Raw genomic sequence first — 17535 nt, 5'->3', positions numbered from 1 at the left:
TGAATAATGATCGACAAATGACTCCGATTCGAGGTCAAGTCATTAGGGTAAATAATTATACATAAACATCTTATTAAAAAAATGCATAGCGCATATGTTTAACCATTGTCTGTGTATATATATATATACATGTACATATGTGTGCGTGTGTGGTAAGAGTATGTATATATATATGTCTGTGTGTTTTGTGTTAGTGTTTGTCAACCACCGCTGCCATTTGACAACCGGTGTTGGTGTGTTTACGTCCCCTAACTTAGTGGTTCAGCAAAGAGACAAAATGCAAGGTATCTTTGATATCATCAGATATTCACAACCTTCTGCTGGCCACAGAATGTAGTCGCTGCATGTTCCATAATCGTGTTCTATAGAGATTTAGTTGTGAACACGAGTGACAACATTCTCAGTGGGATAACGATAATCAACTGGCTGTCTTTTCTGAGGGACTTTCGGCTGTAGCCCATACAGAATTTCCAGATTTACTCAGACATACCGATCTCAAGGTTCTTGCTGACCCTAACAAAGCAGTTTTCTGAGCATGTTCTACCCTCATATCAATTACAATTTCCCCAACAAATTTTTTAAACCTAGTTGTTAATGCCCCCCCCCCCCCCTGCTAAATACTGGGATGACCATTACATTCCTTGTTACCCAAATTCATGCAATTTCGTCTTGTACATTTTAACCTTTTCCAGTTCTTTGTTGCTCGCTTGTGCATCCCCAGATTTGACAATATCTCTGATCTTGCTTTCCTTCTCCCTTTATCCACTACGACAATGTCTGCTGTCTGAGTATCAATCAGTAAGTCACACTAGATTGTAAAATCCCATAAGATCTTATACTCATTATTCTCGGTGATGCCTTCTGCCTTACGCTTATACCATTTCTGTGTCCTTTCAAGACCTTACTTGTCACAGAATCTCCAGTGAACAACCTTAGCTACGTTTTTCTTCCTCCTTTTGTATCCCTTTTCAACTGGTTTGCTAAACTCACCCACAATATGTGAGACTGTTTCATTTTTACTCCCACACACCCTACAAACGGGTGATTCACTGCTCTTATCTACTTGGAATTTAGTGTAATTAGTTCTCAGAGCTTGTTACTGTGCATTATTATTATTATTATTATTATTATTATTATTATTATTATTATTATTATTATTATTTATTATTATTATTTATTATTATTATTTATTATTATTATTTTATTATTATTATTTTATTATTATTATTTTTTTATTATTATTAACAGGTAAATGCACCATGGATAAAACACTTCTACATTGTTAGTGGGTTAAGTAAACCAGTATTTATTTTTCCTTCGTAAGTTAATTTGTTATATTTTTCTCGTTTTCTTTTCTATTTTCTCTCTCTTTATACATTTAAGTGTAATTATAAAATAACATAGAACTCAGCCGCTCAGCAGATGGGCTTATTTCTTTCAAAATCAAAGGGACTCTCTTTGAACATCTATTAACCATTTTGATTCTGGACCACCCATGACTGCTTTGGTTTTATGGGACACAATTCATGTTTGAAAGTGATCTACATTAAAACTTCCAATTAAAATTTCATGTTAATTTATGTTCCAAACATCAGCCTAATAGTGACAAAGTTATTTTACTATATTCTTCATTATTTTAGAAGTTAATTGAAAAAACAGTGTAGTTTGACATAAATGTGGTAAAAAAAGTGTTAAAAATCCTACAGTTACCCTACCCACATTATATAAAGAACATGTGTAGAAATAGACCCAGGAAGACATGGGATGAAGTGGTGAAGCATGATCTTTGAATCTTGGGTCTCACAGAGGCAATGACTAGTGACTGAGACCTTTGGGGATATGCCTGTACTTGAGAAGACACATCAAGCCAAGTGACATCATAGTTGTGGCTGATTCTGGTGTCACATAGCTGGCACCTGTGCTTGTGGCACATAAAAAGTGCCTTTTGAGGCAATGACCAAGACCTTTGGCATTATGTCATGCTTGAGAAGAAGACCCATCAAACCAAGTAAAACCACAGTCATGGCAGATACTGGTCTCACACAAATGACACCCATGCTGGTGGCACGTAAAAACACCCATTACATTCTCGGAGTGGTTGGCGTTAGCAAGAGCATCCAGTTGTAGAAACCATGCCAACTCAGACTGATGTCTGGAGTAGCCTTCCAGTTTGCCAGCCCAAGTCAAACCGTCCAACCCATGCTAGCATGGACAACAGATGTTAAATGAGGGTGATGTGTACCAATAGTCGTTGTTAAATCTTGTTATAGTACCATGTGTTTAAATAAAAACCTGGAAAATTTAGAGTTTTCAGGTAAAGAAAATGACCACCTCTGACACACTCTGCATGTTCGTGTGTAAGCATAACAATGGAAATAGATAAGCATTGTAACATAGTCATCCATCGTTAATTATGTAGTTTGTCACTATTAATGACAATACTTGTGTAGTAACAATAACATATAATGAAGTAACAACATAATTCAACAAACACTCCATGAAATATACACAAACCAACAAATGATATTCTGACAAACTACCAGAAGGACACCTCACAATTCTGTGTGATTAATGCCTACTCTGTCCGCCTCTCACTCAGACTGTTACTATTTATAGTGGTTTGGGCAAGTCCATTCTTTCAGTAGGTGTTCTGACTCAGACTGTTACTATTTATAGTGGTTTGGGCAAGTCCATTCTTTCAGTAGGTGTTCTGACTCAGACTGTTACTATTTATAGTCGTTTGGTCAAGTCCATTCTTTCAGTAGGTGTTGTGACTCAGACTGTTACTATTTATAGTCGTTTGGTCAAGTCCATTCTTTCAGTAGGTGTTCTGACTCAGACTGTTACTATTTATAGTCGTTTGGTGAAGTCCATTCTTTCAGTAGGTGTTCTGACTCAGACTGTTACTATTTATAGTCGTTTGGTGAAGTCCATTCTTTCAGTAGGTGTTGTGACTCAGACTGTTACTATTTATAGTCGTTTGGTCAAGTCCATTCTTTCAGTAGGTGTTGTGACTCAGACTGTTACTATTTATAGTCGTTTGGTCAAGTCCATTCTTTCAGTAGGTGTTGTGACTCAGACTGTTACTATTTATAGTCGTTTGGTGAAGTCCATTCTTTCAGTAGGTGTTCTGACTCAGACTGTTACTATTTATAGTCGTTTGGGCAAGTCCATTCTTTCAGTAGGTGTTCTGACTCAGACTGTTACTGTTTATAGTCGTTTGGTGAAGTCCATTCTTTCAGTAGGTGTTGTGACTCAGACTGTTACTATTTATAGTCGTTTGGTGAAGTCCATTCTTTCAGTAGGTGTTGTGACTCAGACTGTTACTATTTATAGTCGTTTGGTGAAGTCCATTCTTTCAGTAGGTGTTCTGACTCAGACTGTTACTATTTATAGTCGTTTGGTCAAGTCCATTCTTTCAGTAGGTGTTCTGACTCAGACTGTTACTATTTATAGTCGTTTGGTCAAGTTCATTCTTTCAGTAGGTGTTCTGACTCAGACTGTTACTATTTATAGTCGTTTGGTCAAGTCCATTCTTTCAGTAGGTGTTGTGACTCATACTGTTACTATTTATAGTCGTTTGGTCAAGTCCATTCTTTCAGTAGGTGTTGTGACTCAGACTGTTACTATTTATAGTCGTTTGGTCAAGTCCATTCTTTCAGTAGGTGTTCTGACTCAGACTGTTACTATTTATAGTCGTTTGGTGAAGTCCATTCTTTCAGTAGGTGTTGTGACTCAGACTGTTACTATTTATAGTCGTTTGGTCAAGTCCATTCTTTCAGTAGGTGTTGTGACTCAGACTGTTACTATTTATAGTCGTTTGGTCAAGTCCATTCTTTCAGTAGGTGTTCTGACTCAGACTGTTACTGTTTATAGTCGTTTGGTGAAGTCCATTCTTTCAGTAGGTGTTGTGACTCAGACTGTTACTATTTATAGTCGTTTGGTGAAGTCCATTCTTTCAGTAGGTGTTCTGACTCAGACTGTTACTATTTATAGTCGTTTGGTGAAGTCCATTCTTTCAGTAGGTGTTCTGACTCAGACTGTTACTGTTTATAGTCGTTTGGTCAAGTCCATTCTTTCAGTAGGTGTTGTGACTCAGAATGTTACTATTTATAGTCGTTTGGTCAAGTCCATTCTTTCAGTAGGTGTTCTGACTCAGACTGTTACTATTTATAGTCGTTTGGTGAAGTCCATTCTTTCAGTAGGTGTTCTGACTCAGACTGTTACTATTTATAGTCGTTTGGTGAAGTCCATTCTTTCAGTAGGTGTTGTGACTCAGACTGTTACTATTTATAGTCGTTTGGTCAAGTCCATTCTTTCAGTAGGTGTTGTGACTCAGACTGTTACTATTTATAGTCGTTTGGTGAAGTCCATTCTTTCAGTAGGTGTTGTGACTCCGACTGTTACTATTTATAGTCGTTTGGTGAAGTCCATTCTTTCAGTAGGTGTTGTGACTCAGACTGTTACTATTTATAGTCGTTTGGTCAAGTCCATTCTTCCAGTAGGTGTTCTGACTCAGACTGTTACTATTTATAGTCGTTTGGTCAAGTCCATTCTTTCAGTAGGTGTTCTGACTCAGACTGTTACTATTTATAGTCGTTTGGTCAAGTTCATTCTTTCAGTAGGTGTTGTGACTCAGACTGTTACTATTTATAGTCGTTTGGTCAAGTCCATTCTTTCAGTAGGTGTTCTGACTCAGACTGTTACTATTTATAGTCGTTTGGTGAAGTCCATTCTTTCAGTAGGTGTTCTGACTCAGACTGTTACTGTTATAGTCGTTTGGTGAAGTCCATTCTTTCAGTAGGTGTTGTGACTCAGACTGTTACTATTTATAGTCGTTTGGTGAAGTCCATTCTTTCAGTAGGTGTTCTGACTCAGACTGTTACTATTTATAGTCGTTTGGTGAAGTCCATTCTTTCAGTAGGTGTTCTGACTCAGACTGTTACTATTTATAGTCGTTTGGTCAAGTCCATTCTTTCAGTAGGTGTTCTGACTCAGACTGTTACTATTTATAGTCGTTTGGTGAAGTCCATTCTTTCAGTAGGTGTTGTGACTCAGACTGTTACTATTTATAGTCGTTTGGTGAAGTCCATTCTTTCAGTAGGTGTTCTGACTCAGACTGTTACTATTTATAGTCGTTTGGTGAAGTCCATTCTTTCAGTAGGTGTTGTGACTCAGACTGTTACTATTTATAGTCGTTTGGTGAAGTCCATTCTTTCAGTAGGTGTTCTGACTCAGACTGTTACTATTTATAGTCGTTTGGTCAAGTCCATTCTTTCAGTAGGTGTTCTGACTCAGACTGTTACTATTTATAGTCGTTTGGTGAAGTCCATTCTTTCAGTAGGTGTTGTGACTCAGACTGTTACTATTTATAGTCGTTTGGTGAAGTCCATTCTTTCAGTAGGTGTTCTGACTCAGACTGTTACTATTTATAGTCGTTTGGTGAAGTCCATTCTTTCAGTAGGTGTTGTGACTCAGACTGTTACTATTTATAGTCGTTTGGTGAAGTCCATTCTTTCAGTAGGTGTTGTGACTCGGACTGTTACTATTTATAGTCGTTTGGTGAAGTCCATTCTTTCAGTAGGTGTTGTGACTCTCACCACCAGAATAAGTATTCTCTAGTTTGCAGCTTATAACTCAATATTATTGTTGCATCTAACTTCCATTGATTGAGATTTGTGTTTAAGTCATAACATAACCACTTTTTATTGGAAGAATTTAAACAATTTACATATAGGTGCAGGAGTGGCTGTGTGGTAAGTACCTTGCTTACCAACCAAATGGTTCTGGGTTTGGTCCCACTGTGTGAGACCTTGGGCAAGTGTCTTCTCCTATAGCCTCGGGCTGACCAAAGCCTTGTGAGTGGATTTGGTAGACAAAAACTGAAAGAAACCCATTATTTATATATATATATATACATATGCATGTGTGTGTGTGTGTTTGTGTGTCCATGTTTGACCCCCACCATTGTGTGACAACTGATGCTGGTGTGTTTATGTCCCTGTAACTTAGCAGTTCAGCAAAATAGTCCGATAGAATAAGTACCAGGCTTACAAAGAATAAGTCCTGGGGTTGATTTGTTCGGCTAAAAGGGCGATGCTCCAGCATGACCGCAATCAAATGACAGAAACGATTGAAAGAAAAAGAAAAGAACAAGGAAACACATTTCCATAAATTCTTTGAAGTGAACAGAGAGTATTACAAGAGATTTCCTCATGAAAGATAACAACTTACTTTCACAGTATCCTGCATTCTGGAAACAGTAACACCATTGCTTTCAGAGTCTCTAACAAGTCCCCTTACTGGTTCACTACTTCTTTCAGAGCAACTTTCACAAAGAAATGTTGGCTGCAAATAAGCCACACAGTATTTTCATCCGAATGCTCCAACTTATCAGCTTTCTCATTGTTGTCTGTAACTTTCATGGATATATGCAGCAAGACACACATACACAGATACATACATACGATCGTAAGATATTTCATTCTTTAAACTTTAGGTTTCTTTATATTTTATATTTTAGAATTTATAATACTCATGCTTATTTATACATAAATTTTTATACGCATATATATTTAAACATATATAAATCTATTTTTAGATTTTTATATGAATTCATATTTATATTCCGTATATTTATGTTTTAAACTTTTAAATTTATTATGTTACCATGTTATGTTGGATGTATATCTTTCAAAATATTAAATATTGATTTCCTGAATATATTATTGATGAGTTCTACGAATTTATTAATGATATAAAAACACATATATACACATTTATTTGCTCAAGATAATTGAGCACTCAACATAAGTTCAGTTATATATTCTTTTAGAATATTACTTATAAAAGTTATATATATATATATATATATATATATATATATATATATATATATATATATATATATATATTATGTACATGTGTGAATTTGTGTATACATGTATATATGTCTGAATATACAAATGTTTATAAATATTTAGATGTACATATATATATGTATATATATGTACATACATATGTGTGTGTGTGTATGTATATACATATATATACATATATATATATAATGTATATGTAAAGGAAGAACTATGTTGTTATGGGAGGAACAGATCAAGAAGGCAACTGGGACACTACTCCGAATGAAGAGGACCAAAGACACATATTGGACAGCTGTGCTCAAGTTGTGCCCAGTTTGAAGGTAAATAGGCTCTTTTCTCCATTTTTATGCTTCAATCTATTCAAAAATCACTGAAACCCTAGGAAACTAATAATGGCCAGTATCATCACCACCACCACCACCACCATCATCATCATCATCATCATCATCATCATCATCATCATCATCATCATTATTTAATGTCCATTTTCCATGCTAGCTTAGGTTGGATGGTTTGAAATGATCCAATGAACCAGAGTCTATTTTGGCATGGATTCTACAGTTAGATATCATTCCTAATGCCAACTACTTTACAGAGTGTAAAGACTGCTTTTCATGTGGCACCAGCACTATGTATCTGTGTGAAAATAAAAAAATGAAAATTCAAAAAATGTAGGTTTTGGTGTCATAAGTTTGTGTGCCATAGGTTTGTGCCACAAGCAGAAGTGATTTCTTACATTTCAGAAAGAGCTCTTCATCCCTAACTCAGAAACTTATTAATTATCCAACAGCAGACAACCGTCTCACATTGTAAACTCTACATTTTAAAAATACAGAGATGAGGAATGGTGGTTTGTAAGAAACTATAGATGGAATTGTGATCTAGAACATCAAGGTTATCAATACCAGCAGATGACAACGTTTCCCTAAAATAAATGGAGAAACTATCAAAATACAAAAAAGACCTGGAAATAGAGGTAACTCGAATGTGGAATCTAAAATCAGAAACAATTCCTATCATAGTAGGTGCCTTAGGTATAATAAAAAAATATTCAAACAAATGCATAACAAAAACATCAGGACTTACAAATATATATAACATACAGAAAATTGCACTATTGGGCACTGCACACATCCTACGCAAAACACTTTCAATACAGTAACCATAAGAGCACCACAGCAAACCACAGCACATACCCAAGGCGCACAGAGCTGCGCTCGGTAGTGAAGTGAAAGCACATTATAAAAATAAAACTACTGAACAATAGTAATAATAATAGAATGTATTGATGTTGACTGCAATAGCTGCATCCTTGTGGATCAGGTATTTAGAGGCCTTGTGGTTCTTGTCTGATAATAGTATTTGTTTGTGGTCAGAATAGTTGAGACAGTTTCTGTTACATGACATGGGATATGACCATATCATTCATACATGGGTAATGAAGTGCAGGAGGAGAAAGAGGGGAAAACAAAACAATGATTGTTCCTTATTCTCTGAGTTTGGTGGATGGAAGAGATCCAATTATCCCAGACTCTACATAAATCTTGGCAACAAAGTGGATTCTGCAGGAATCATGGTAGAGTATCATAGTCTTGAGTGTAAAGCATTAGAATGGTCAACAATCTAATCTTCTCCACACCTAATTCCATTACTCATTATTAACCATATAAGTATTTGATAGCAAAGATTGTATTGTCGTAAATCATTTTTTCTCTGTCTCTCAGAATGTGGAAATTTTGGAGACAAGAGTTGGACTGAGACCATTTAGGAAACAAACCCGTCTGGACCAGGAAATTGTCACATTTAATGGTCGGACTAAACAGGTGAGTTCTCTTATCTCTACTACTGTCTCTTCCTTTTACTCTTACTCCTATTCTTTGACTGAATCCCTATTTCACAACCAACTTTATCTAGGAGAGAGAGCCACAAAGAAGACTATATTAGGAACATCTCCATTAAGTTGATATACAGCAAATCAAAAAGTCACTTTCAGATCTTTCGTAAAACACACAGGTCATCACTGGTTGATTTAATTGTATCTCTGATAAACTTAATACAGTAATGCCTCAAAGTAGGAATTAATTTGATCCCGAAGACCACTCATAAAGCAGAGCAATAATTTCCCATAGCACAATGTTATAAATCATAATTCATTCCCAGAAAAATATTTTACCTATAAAATTTACAACACTCGTAAATAAATGGCAACAAAACAACAGTAGAATGTAAAGAATATTTCTTGTAAAGTAAAAAGAATGTCAGGGTCGTTTGTAATGAAAAATATTATTATGATTGTTTTCTGAATCACTTTCACTCCCTCACGCTAGACTCATGAACATCATCACTTGTAGATGCGATCACTGATTTATTAGCACTCGTTGACAGACTTGTAGATTTCTTTTTTAAAAAAACAAGTCTAGAATTGTTTGCTTAAATTTCTCATTAACATGCAGAGGCACTTGTGATAGTAGAAGCTCTTTGTTCAAAATTTGGATCTTGTGCTTGAAAAATTTCCAAGGCTTTATCCAAATGTTGAAATGCTTTCATGAGTCCTTTCAACAAGAATGCATTAACTGGTGTTTCATCGACTGTGTCTTTTCCCTCTTCTATTGTTGCTTGCTCTTGCATTGCAATAAGGTTTTCGCTGGTGAGTTCATCACTATGTTACTAAAGCGGCTTCATTTGCCAATATGTCGAGATTCAATTCATTTGCCAGGTTTACAATTTCTTCTGTTTCTTTTTGTACATATTACTGCAGTGATTCAAAACCCTCAAAATCATTAAGACGGCAAAGTTTTTCCAAATGCCCCTCATGTTCTTTTGAGTTATATTATCCCATGCATTTCCTATGATTTTTACTGCTGTATAAATGTTGTGATTTTTCCAGAATTCCATTACAATAGGTCCTCCTTCTTTGTTTGTTTCTTCCTGCAGCATTGCAAATGTGTAACATAGATAATGGGCTTCAAAAGTTGCAATAACACCCTGGTCCATTGGTTGCAAAAGTGATATTTTATTTGGAGGCAAAAAAATAACTTAGGATGGAGATGTTGCAGAATTGAAGGGTGGCTCAATGCATTGTCAATAAACAATGTTACATGAAATGGAAGTTAGTTCTTATCACAATATTTCTTAATTTCTGGCAAAAAGTGATATGAAACGCCTTCTTCAAATAATGTTGCTGTAACTCAAACCTTTTTATTAGATTTCCATGACTGGAAGGGTACTTCTTAAGATGTCTTTAAGTGTCCTAGGATTTTCCACTCAATAAACTAGCATTGATTTTAATTTCAAATCCCCAGGTGCATTTCCTCCAAATAATAATGTCAGTCGATCTTTTGCAATTTTAAAACCAGACAGTGTAGAGTCTTCCATAGCAATATAACTTCTGGATGGCACACATTTCCAGAAAAGTTGTGTTTCACCAGCATTCAAAATCAGTTGTGGCAAGTAGCTCCGTTCTTCAATAATTTCTGCCAATGTTTCTGGAGATTTTTCTGCTGCATCAACATCAGTGCTTGATACTTCTTGTATTTTGACGGAATACCACCTATGTCGATTTTTAAATCAAACAAACCATCCTCTGCTTGCAACAAAAGTTTCATTTGTGTCACCTTTCATTTCTTAAAGCATATTGAAATGAGACAATACTTTGCTACAAATCGACGCCTGATTAACATTCATATGCATGCATTGTGTTTTGTCACTTATCCGTGCATTTAAAAGTTTTTCCATTTCTAGAATAATGCTTTCATCATCTCTTTTATGAGCCCAGGTTGATTGCAAAGGCTGCGCATTTCTCACATAAGATAAATATTTCTGTTTTGCTTTGAGAATTGTGCAGACAGTCGATGAGGTAAGTGAAAATTTGTCACAAATGTTTTTCACAGTTGTACCACCATTGTATATTTTTACAACTTTGCTCTTCATTTCCAAAATGATGGCTTTTCATTTCTTTTTGTTCCCATCGGTGTCCATTGTACATATTGAGTGGGTTTTAAAAATACCAAGTAGTTTCGAAGCATGAAAATATAGTTGCTCTCACCTTGAATTGCACTCGGGAACTATGGCCAGATCCTTTAGTTATCACATGTTGACACTACCGTCTTGCCACTTCCACAGACGCCATAAAAAAGGGAGAGAGGTGCCCTGTTGCTTGCTGATGTGATGTCATCTCGTCCCCTAACGGTCCTCTAGTGACATCTCTCTTTGTCCCTTCTCGTCAATAACCCTTGAGCATGGACAAACTAAGACATTGAAATTTTATGACATCATTTTACTCTATAAAATGGCTGTTTAACCTTTTTATATTCATTATAAAATAAGACTTGTAAATCTGGGGTCTTGTAAAATAGGTCCCCGTAAAGTGAGGCATTACTGTACTAGGTTTCCACCGCTTCATATCTTTAATTATCATGCCTTTATCACACACCAATTAACATATAAGACTATTTTGAGTTTACCGCTTCCATCACAAGTATAGAGGAGTTTGAGGTTGAGATCATCTTCATCATCATCATCATCGTTTAACGTCCGCTTTTCATGCTAGCATGGGTTGGACGATTTGACTGAGGACTGGTGAACCAGGTGGCTACACCAGGCTCCAATCTGATTTGGCAGAGTTTCTACAGCTGGATACCCTTCCTAATGCCAACCACTCAGAGAGTGTAGTGGGTGCTTTTACATGCCACCGGCACGAAGGCCAGTTAGGCGGTACTGGCAACGAACTCGCTCGAATGTCTTGTATACCAAAAACAAATTCTTAAACTTTGATAGTTGACACTGGATCAAGGAAGCTTCTAAAATGCCTTTTGATACAATAAGAATAAAGGCACAGACAGACAAACAACTGGTATATATATATATATATACACGTTATTAAAAAGCAGCAAAAATATTACAGAAACTGTCTGTTACTCAGAGTTTCATGTTCCCATTTGTCGGACAGGTTTGTTTATATATATTCTAAACAAAACTGTCTGATGAATCAGAACGTGAAACTCTGAGTAACAGTTTTTGTGATATTTTTGCTGCTTTATAATAAAGCATATTACTCTATCTCTGGTATTTGAGTACTATTTTTTCCACCTTGTTTCACATTTAAGTGCTTAATCTGATATATATATCATCGTCGTTTAACATCCGCTTTCCATGCTAGCATGGGTTGGATGATTTGACTGAGGACTGGTGAAACCAGATGGCTACACCAGGCTCCAATCTGATTTGGCAGAGTTTCTACAGCTGGATGCCCTTCCTAACGCCAAATACTCAGAGAGTGTAGAGGGTGCTTTTACGTGCCACCCGCACAGGAGCCAGTCCAGGGGCACTGGCAATGACCTTGCTCGAAAGTCCTTACACATGCCGCGGGCACAAGTGCCAGAAAGGCGATGCTATATATATATATATATATATATATATATATATATATATATATAGGAAAATCAGAAACAAAATTAAAAACAAGTTGACAGGACATACTCAGTGAATGTAAAAGGTTGACTCACAGTTTAAGATGGAAAGAGAGGGTGTGTGTAACATTTTGAGCATGGCTCTTTGTCAGAAAGAGGAAACGTTTGGTGAGAAGAAAAAATAGTGCAAAAAAAGCACACGTGTGGTTACACAACTGAAGTACATATATTGTTGTTATTATATATGTTATTAAGGTTGTGAGCTGACAGAATCATTAGCATGCCAAGCAAAATGCTTAGCAATATTTCGTCCATCTTTATGTTCTAAATTCAATTTCTGCCGAGGTCCACTTTGCATTTCATCCTTTCTGGGTCAATAAAATAAGTACTGATGAAGCACTGGAGTCGATATAATTGACTAACCCCTCTCCCCAAATTTAAGGCCTTGTTTCTATAGTAGAAAGCATTGTGTATATATATATATATATATATATATGTTGTTGTTGTTTTCTCTCCCTTTAGGTCATTAACAACTACGGTCATGGTGGCTGTGGTCTGACAACTTTCGTTGGTTGTGCAAAAGATGTTGTGGCTATGATCAGAGAAGCTGGTGTAGCACCACGGTATGGTGCTAAACTTTAATGGTGCGAGTCATAGCTGGATTGTATTGAAACAGCATTAGCAATACACACACACACACACATACACAGGCACACATAGATATACGCATACATAGACAAACACATATATACAGATACACACACATATATGTAAACACACACATATACATAAGAACAGACATTCACACACACACACACTAATGACTAGATATAAACATATACTCACAGGTATTTAATTAGCTTAGCACAATTTCCAAACAATTAATTTCATCTTTAAAGGCAAAAAAAAAGTTTCAATGTTTACATTTTTTTTTCACGCAGTTCAATCAATTTAATTACAGATTATCAATCGGTTACTTAAGTGTATATTTAGAACAACTGATTGGGATTTGAACTCAGAGACTAAATTTCTGACCTAAGAATGCTAACGAGGTTCAAGCTTTAATAATAAATTTCAATTGAAGTCTAACTTTTTAGTGGTTGTGGCACACTGGGCCATGATGTTGGAGAGCAGCTGATAGAGTGGCACACTGGGCCATGATGTTGGAGAGCAGCTGATAGAGTGGCACACTGGGCCATGATGTTGGAGAGCAGCTGATAGAGTGGCACACTGGGCCATGATGTTGGAGAGCAGCTGATAGAGTAGCACTCTAAAGGAGGTAATTTACAGCAGTGGATTAGCAGAATCGGTAGAGTGATGGAAAGATGGTTTGTGGTGTTACTTGAGGCTCTTTACGTTCTGCAGTCAAACCTTGCCAACGTTAACTTCACATATCATTCTTCCAGAGTCTATAAAATAAAGTACTAATAAAGTACTGGGGGTCATCGCTACTGACTAACACCCTCCCCTCGAAATTGCAAACCTTCTGCCTAGTTTTGTAACAAGTGATTTTGGTTTCAATGAATTCTCTAAATAAATAATATATTGCATTCAATACTGACTTCCTTGTAATTGTTACTATTGTTGTTCTTATTGCTTAGCCCTAGGTCATCCCTAATCAAGCAGATCTACAAAGACATTGCACATCTTTTGTTTTTGTTTTTTCAAAAGTTAGGTTGTCTAATGTATCCTTTATTAAGATAATACAATGTGATTTGAGACAGATTTGATGGCTATTTCTAGCAGAGTGACTAGCCGTATATAAGCTCCTGCATTTAACTAGGTTGCTCACCATGAAACATGAAATTTTCTATCAACAAACACAAAAAGAAATTAGCGGGGTGGGGGTGTGGGGATTAATTTCAAAATGCCGATTTTTGCCAATTTTTTTGCAGATTCGTATTCTCCGTAGCCGAAAATGGGGGTTTGTGTAGAAAAAAATATATATAAAAAGGTGTTTGGGTACAAAAGGAAGTCTTGCCTATACATTTTTTTTTTAGTTGTAGTGCAGCAGAGCACTGTATACAACACTTTCCTTCGTTATATCAAAACAAAACAGAAACGGGCCCTTGTGGAATATAAACAAGGGCAGTAATCTACTTTTACCAATCAGGTATTATTAATGATACGAGGGACCCGACAATATCGTTTCAAAATCTGTTTCTTTCAATTCAGCTTATAACGGATACTATGGCAAATTTTGTGCCTGAGCGTGAAGCTTTTAATTCCATGACCTTATTCCGCCTCGGAAGAGATTTGGGAACAACAGAAAAGGCCATTATCTGGTGTAGAAGATATGGTTTATTATCAAGACAAGAAATTTGTTGTGGATGGCCATGTGTTAAAGGAAATTATTCTCGCTCAATTGATAAAGTAATTTGGAGATGTAGTGTTTGTCGGAAAACTATAAACATAAGAAAGGGTTCATTTTTTGAAAGAAGTAAATTGGAAATTTGGCAAATAATAGCATTTACATATTTATGGTGCATCGGTGCTGGAAAAGGCAAAGGTCTTGATAGAGAAGTAGTAATGGTGCAATGTGAGATAACCATATGTGCAACATATGCAGATTGGAATCAGTTTTGTCGTGATGTTTGTGAAAGCCACTTTTTAAAACATCCAACAGAAATGGATGGTGCACATGCAGAATTAATGTGGAGTCAGAGATTTGGAAATGAAGCATTCTTCAATTTTTGGAATCAAATAGCTACTGAATTATATGTTGTATGATTATTTTGGGGCTAATGAAATTTCGCACCTCTCCTTGAAAAATGCAGTTTTTTGAATAATTTTTTTTCGGATTCCTATGTTTTTAGATGTCGGGGATTATGAATATGGAAAAAAAAATTTGAATTTTTGATTTTATTAACTTAAAAGAGATCGTAGCGAATTGACGGACATGTGCAAATTGAAATTTAATACAAACAAAAACATTAAAGTGAAAAGAATTTGCCCCTTTATATATATGTTTATATATATTTTTCATTTTTATAATTTATTTTCTCTATAAACTCAAAACAAAAATGGATCTTTTTTAAAACGAGGGCCACATTTTTCATTAACGAAACACTTTGAAACTTGAAACACTGGTAGAATGTGTCATATAAAACATCTTTTTCTCTTAGTCTTCTTAAAAAAAAAAGAAATCCATAAATTATTCCATGTTAAAGTTGTCGTATTTCTGTAATTTCAACCAATCACTGACGTCCATTCAGCCGATATACATTAAGTGCCGACTACATAAACAAACGATTCTGAAACAATTAACCCTAACCGTAGGGTTAGGGTTAGGGTTAAAACAAATTTAAAATGAAAAAAGCAAATAAAACGAAGGTATGGAGATTAAATACGCTTTACATCGCTTAATCAGCCAAAGGAGTAAATTTAAACAACTGAATACTTGTCAGTGATTGGTTGAAATTATCGAAATAAGACAATTTTTTACATGAAATAAATTCGAATACAAAAATAGATAAGTATACGAAGTTTGAAAGTCTTTCGGTACCAAAAACACTACGTAAAACATTAATGAAAAATGTGGCCCCCGTTTTAAAAAAGATCCACAAAAATAAATGTACGAAACTTGTGTACATCTTGAACATATTTACTCTATTGTTTTAGAATTATTTCTTTATTGCCCACAAGGGGCTACACATAGAGGGGACAAACAAGGACAGACAAACGGATTAAGTCGATTACATCGACCCCAGTGCGTAACTGGTACTTATTTAATCGCCACCGAAAGGATGAAAGGCAAAGTCAACCTCGGCGGAATTTGAACTCAGACCGTAACGCTAAGCATTTCGCCTGGGTTGCTAACGTTTCTGCCAGCTCGCCGCCGCCTTTTTATAATTATTTCTATCGTATATCACAATATCAAAAAATGGGCGAAGGTAAAGCCCGTGCACCACCATGTGCACTGTGCACAGTAAAAAAAAAATCTGATTAAAAACAATCAAGAATTTGCAAACGATATTGTCAGGCCCCTCGTATCATTAATAATACCTGATTGCTAAAAATAAATTGTATCGTCCGACAGGTTTGTTTAGATTCCATGAGTGCCTTTCCCTTTTCAAAACTTTTTTCTTTGCATTTCATTTAATTAGAGAGATGCGTTTCCAAAAAAGCGTTCCGAGAAGAATTCTCAAAATAAGATACACACAACAAATTAACATGGCGACAATGTATAGCTAGAAATAGCAGCCAAATCCCACACAATTCAGACATCTCTCATTCATAGCTAGAAATAGCAGCTAAGTCTCGAACAAATTGTAGACATCTCACATGTTTGTATTCACATGAGAACGTAAGTGTATAAATGTGATATTTGGTAGCAATGATAAGCATTTAAACCTCAGCCTAAATTGGGGCTAGTTTTGTAGGTTTTAGCCACGGCAACTAATCTACTCATTGTGACTCCCTTATTTTTTTCTTAGGCAATTATCTAGGGGTGGTTGACACTTTTTGATGCTGTAGCGAGACCAATTTTTATTATTGCTTATTTGAAAATATTAAGTTGGTTTATTATATTCTTACCACTCTAATCCGTTGTGATTAGTTAAAATACCTATCATTTGAGTTATTGGACATTTAGTTCTTGGTCATTCCTTGCAAACAGCTTGATTATCCATATATATATATATTAGAAGCATCAGTTGTGGCGTGCAAGAGAGACGATTGCGCTGGTATGGACATGTGGTGAGAATGGATGAGGATAGCTGCGTGAAAAAGTGCCACACCCTAACAGTTGAGGGAACCCGTGGAAGAGGTAGGCCCAGGAAGACCTGGGCTGAGGTGGTGAGGTAAGACCTTCGTACATTGGGCCTCACCGAGGCGATGACTACTGACCGAGACCTTTGGAAATGTGCTGTGCGTGAGAAGACCCGGCAAGCCAAGTAAGATCGTTGCCAGTGCCCCTGGACTGGTTCTTGTGCGGGTGGCACATGAGATGCACCATTTTGAGCGTGGCTGTTGCCAGTACCGCCTGACTGGCTCCCGTAGGATTTTCGAGCGAGATCGTTGCCAGTGCCCCTGGACTGGCTTGTGCGGGTGGCACATAAAAGACACCATTTCGAGCGTGGCCGTTTTCGTGCGGGTGACACGTAAAAGCACCCACTACACTCTCTGAGTGGTTGGCGTTAGGAAGGGCATCCAGCTGTAGAAACTCTGCCAAATCAGACTGGAGCCTGGTGTTGCCATCCGGTTTCACCAGTCCTCAGTCAAATCGTCCAACCCATGCTAGCATGGAA

General features: G+C 36.4%; 1 protein-coding gene across 14 annotated transcripts in view; it reads left to right on the top strand.

The window, feature by feature from the left end:
- The window catches only part of LOC106873074 (D-amino-acid oxidase), a 36284-nt gene that overhangs the window by 11389 nt on the left and 7360 nt on the right, over positions 1–17535 (top strand). For 4 of the 14 annotated variants that reach the window (XR_016238817.1, XR_016238824.1, XR_016238819.1 and 1 more), the window contains exons 7-12: positions 1–47; positions 1249–1319; positions 7081–7198; positions 8603–8701; positions 12809–13508; positions 13548–13841. The exon at positions 1–47 is cut by the window's left edge and continues 55 nt beyond it. Coding sequence is in view for 7 of the 14 variants with exons in the window: in XM_014920291.3 (XP_014775777.1) it covers positions 1–47; positions 1249–1319; positions 7081–7198; positions 8603–8701; positions 12809–12928 (455 nt within the window). In the remaining 7 variants the exon portion in view is untranslated. Of the gene's footprint in view, positions 48–1248; positions 1320–7080; positions 7199–8602; positions 8702–12808; positions 13842–17535 lie in introns of those variants that run through there. The other 10 variants (XM_014920291.3, XM_089344540.1, XM_014920293.3 and 7 more) reach the window with 4 other exon arrangements.

This window comes from Octopus bimaculoides, chromosome 28 (genome assembly GCF_046866305.1).
Source record: "Octopus bimaculoides isolate indiv1 chromosome 28, ASM4686630v1, whole genome shotgun sequence".
Taxonomy (NCBI): domain Eukaryota; kingdom Metazoa; phylum Mollusca; class Cephalopoda; order Octopoda; family Octopodidae; genus Octopus; species Octopus bimaculoides.
This window is presented reverse-complemented; position numbering and strand designations above follow the sequence as displayed.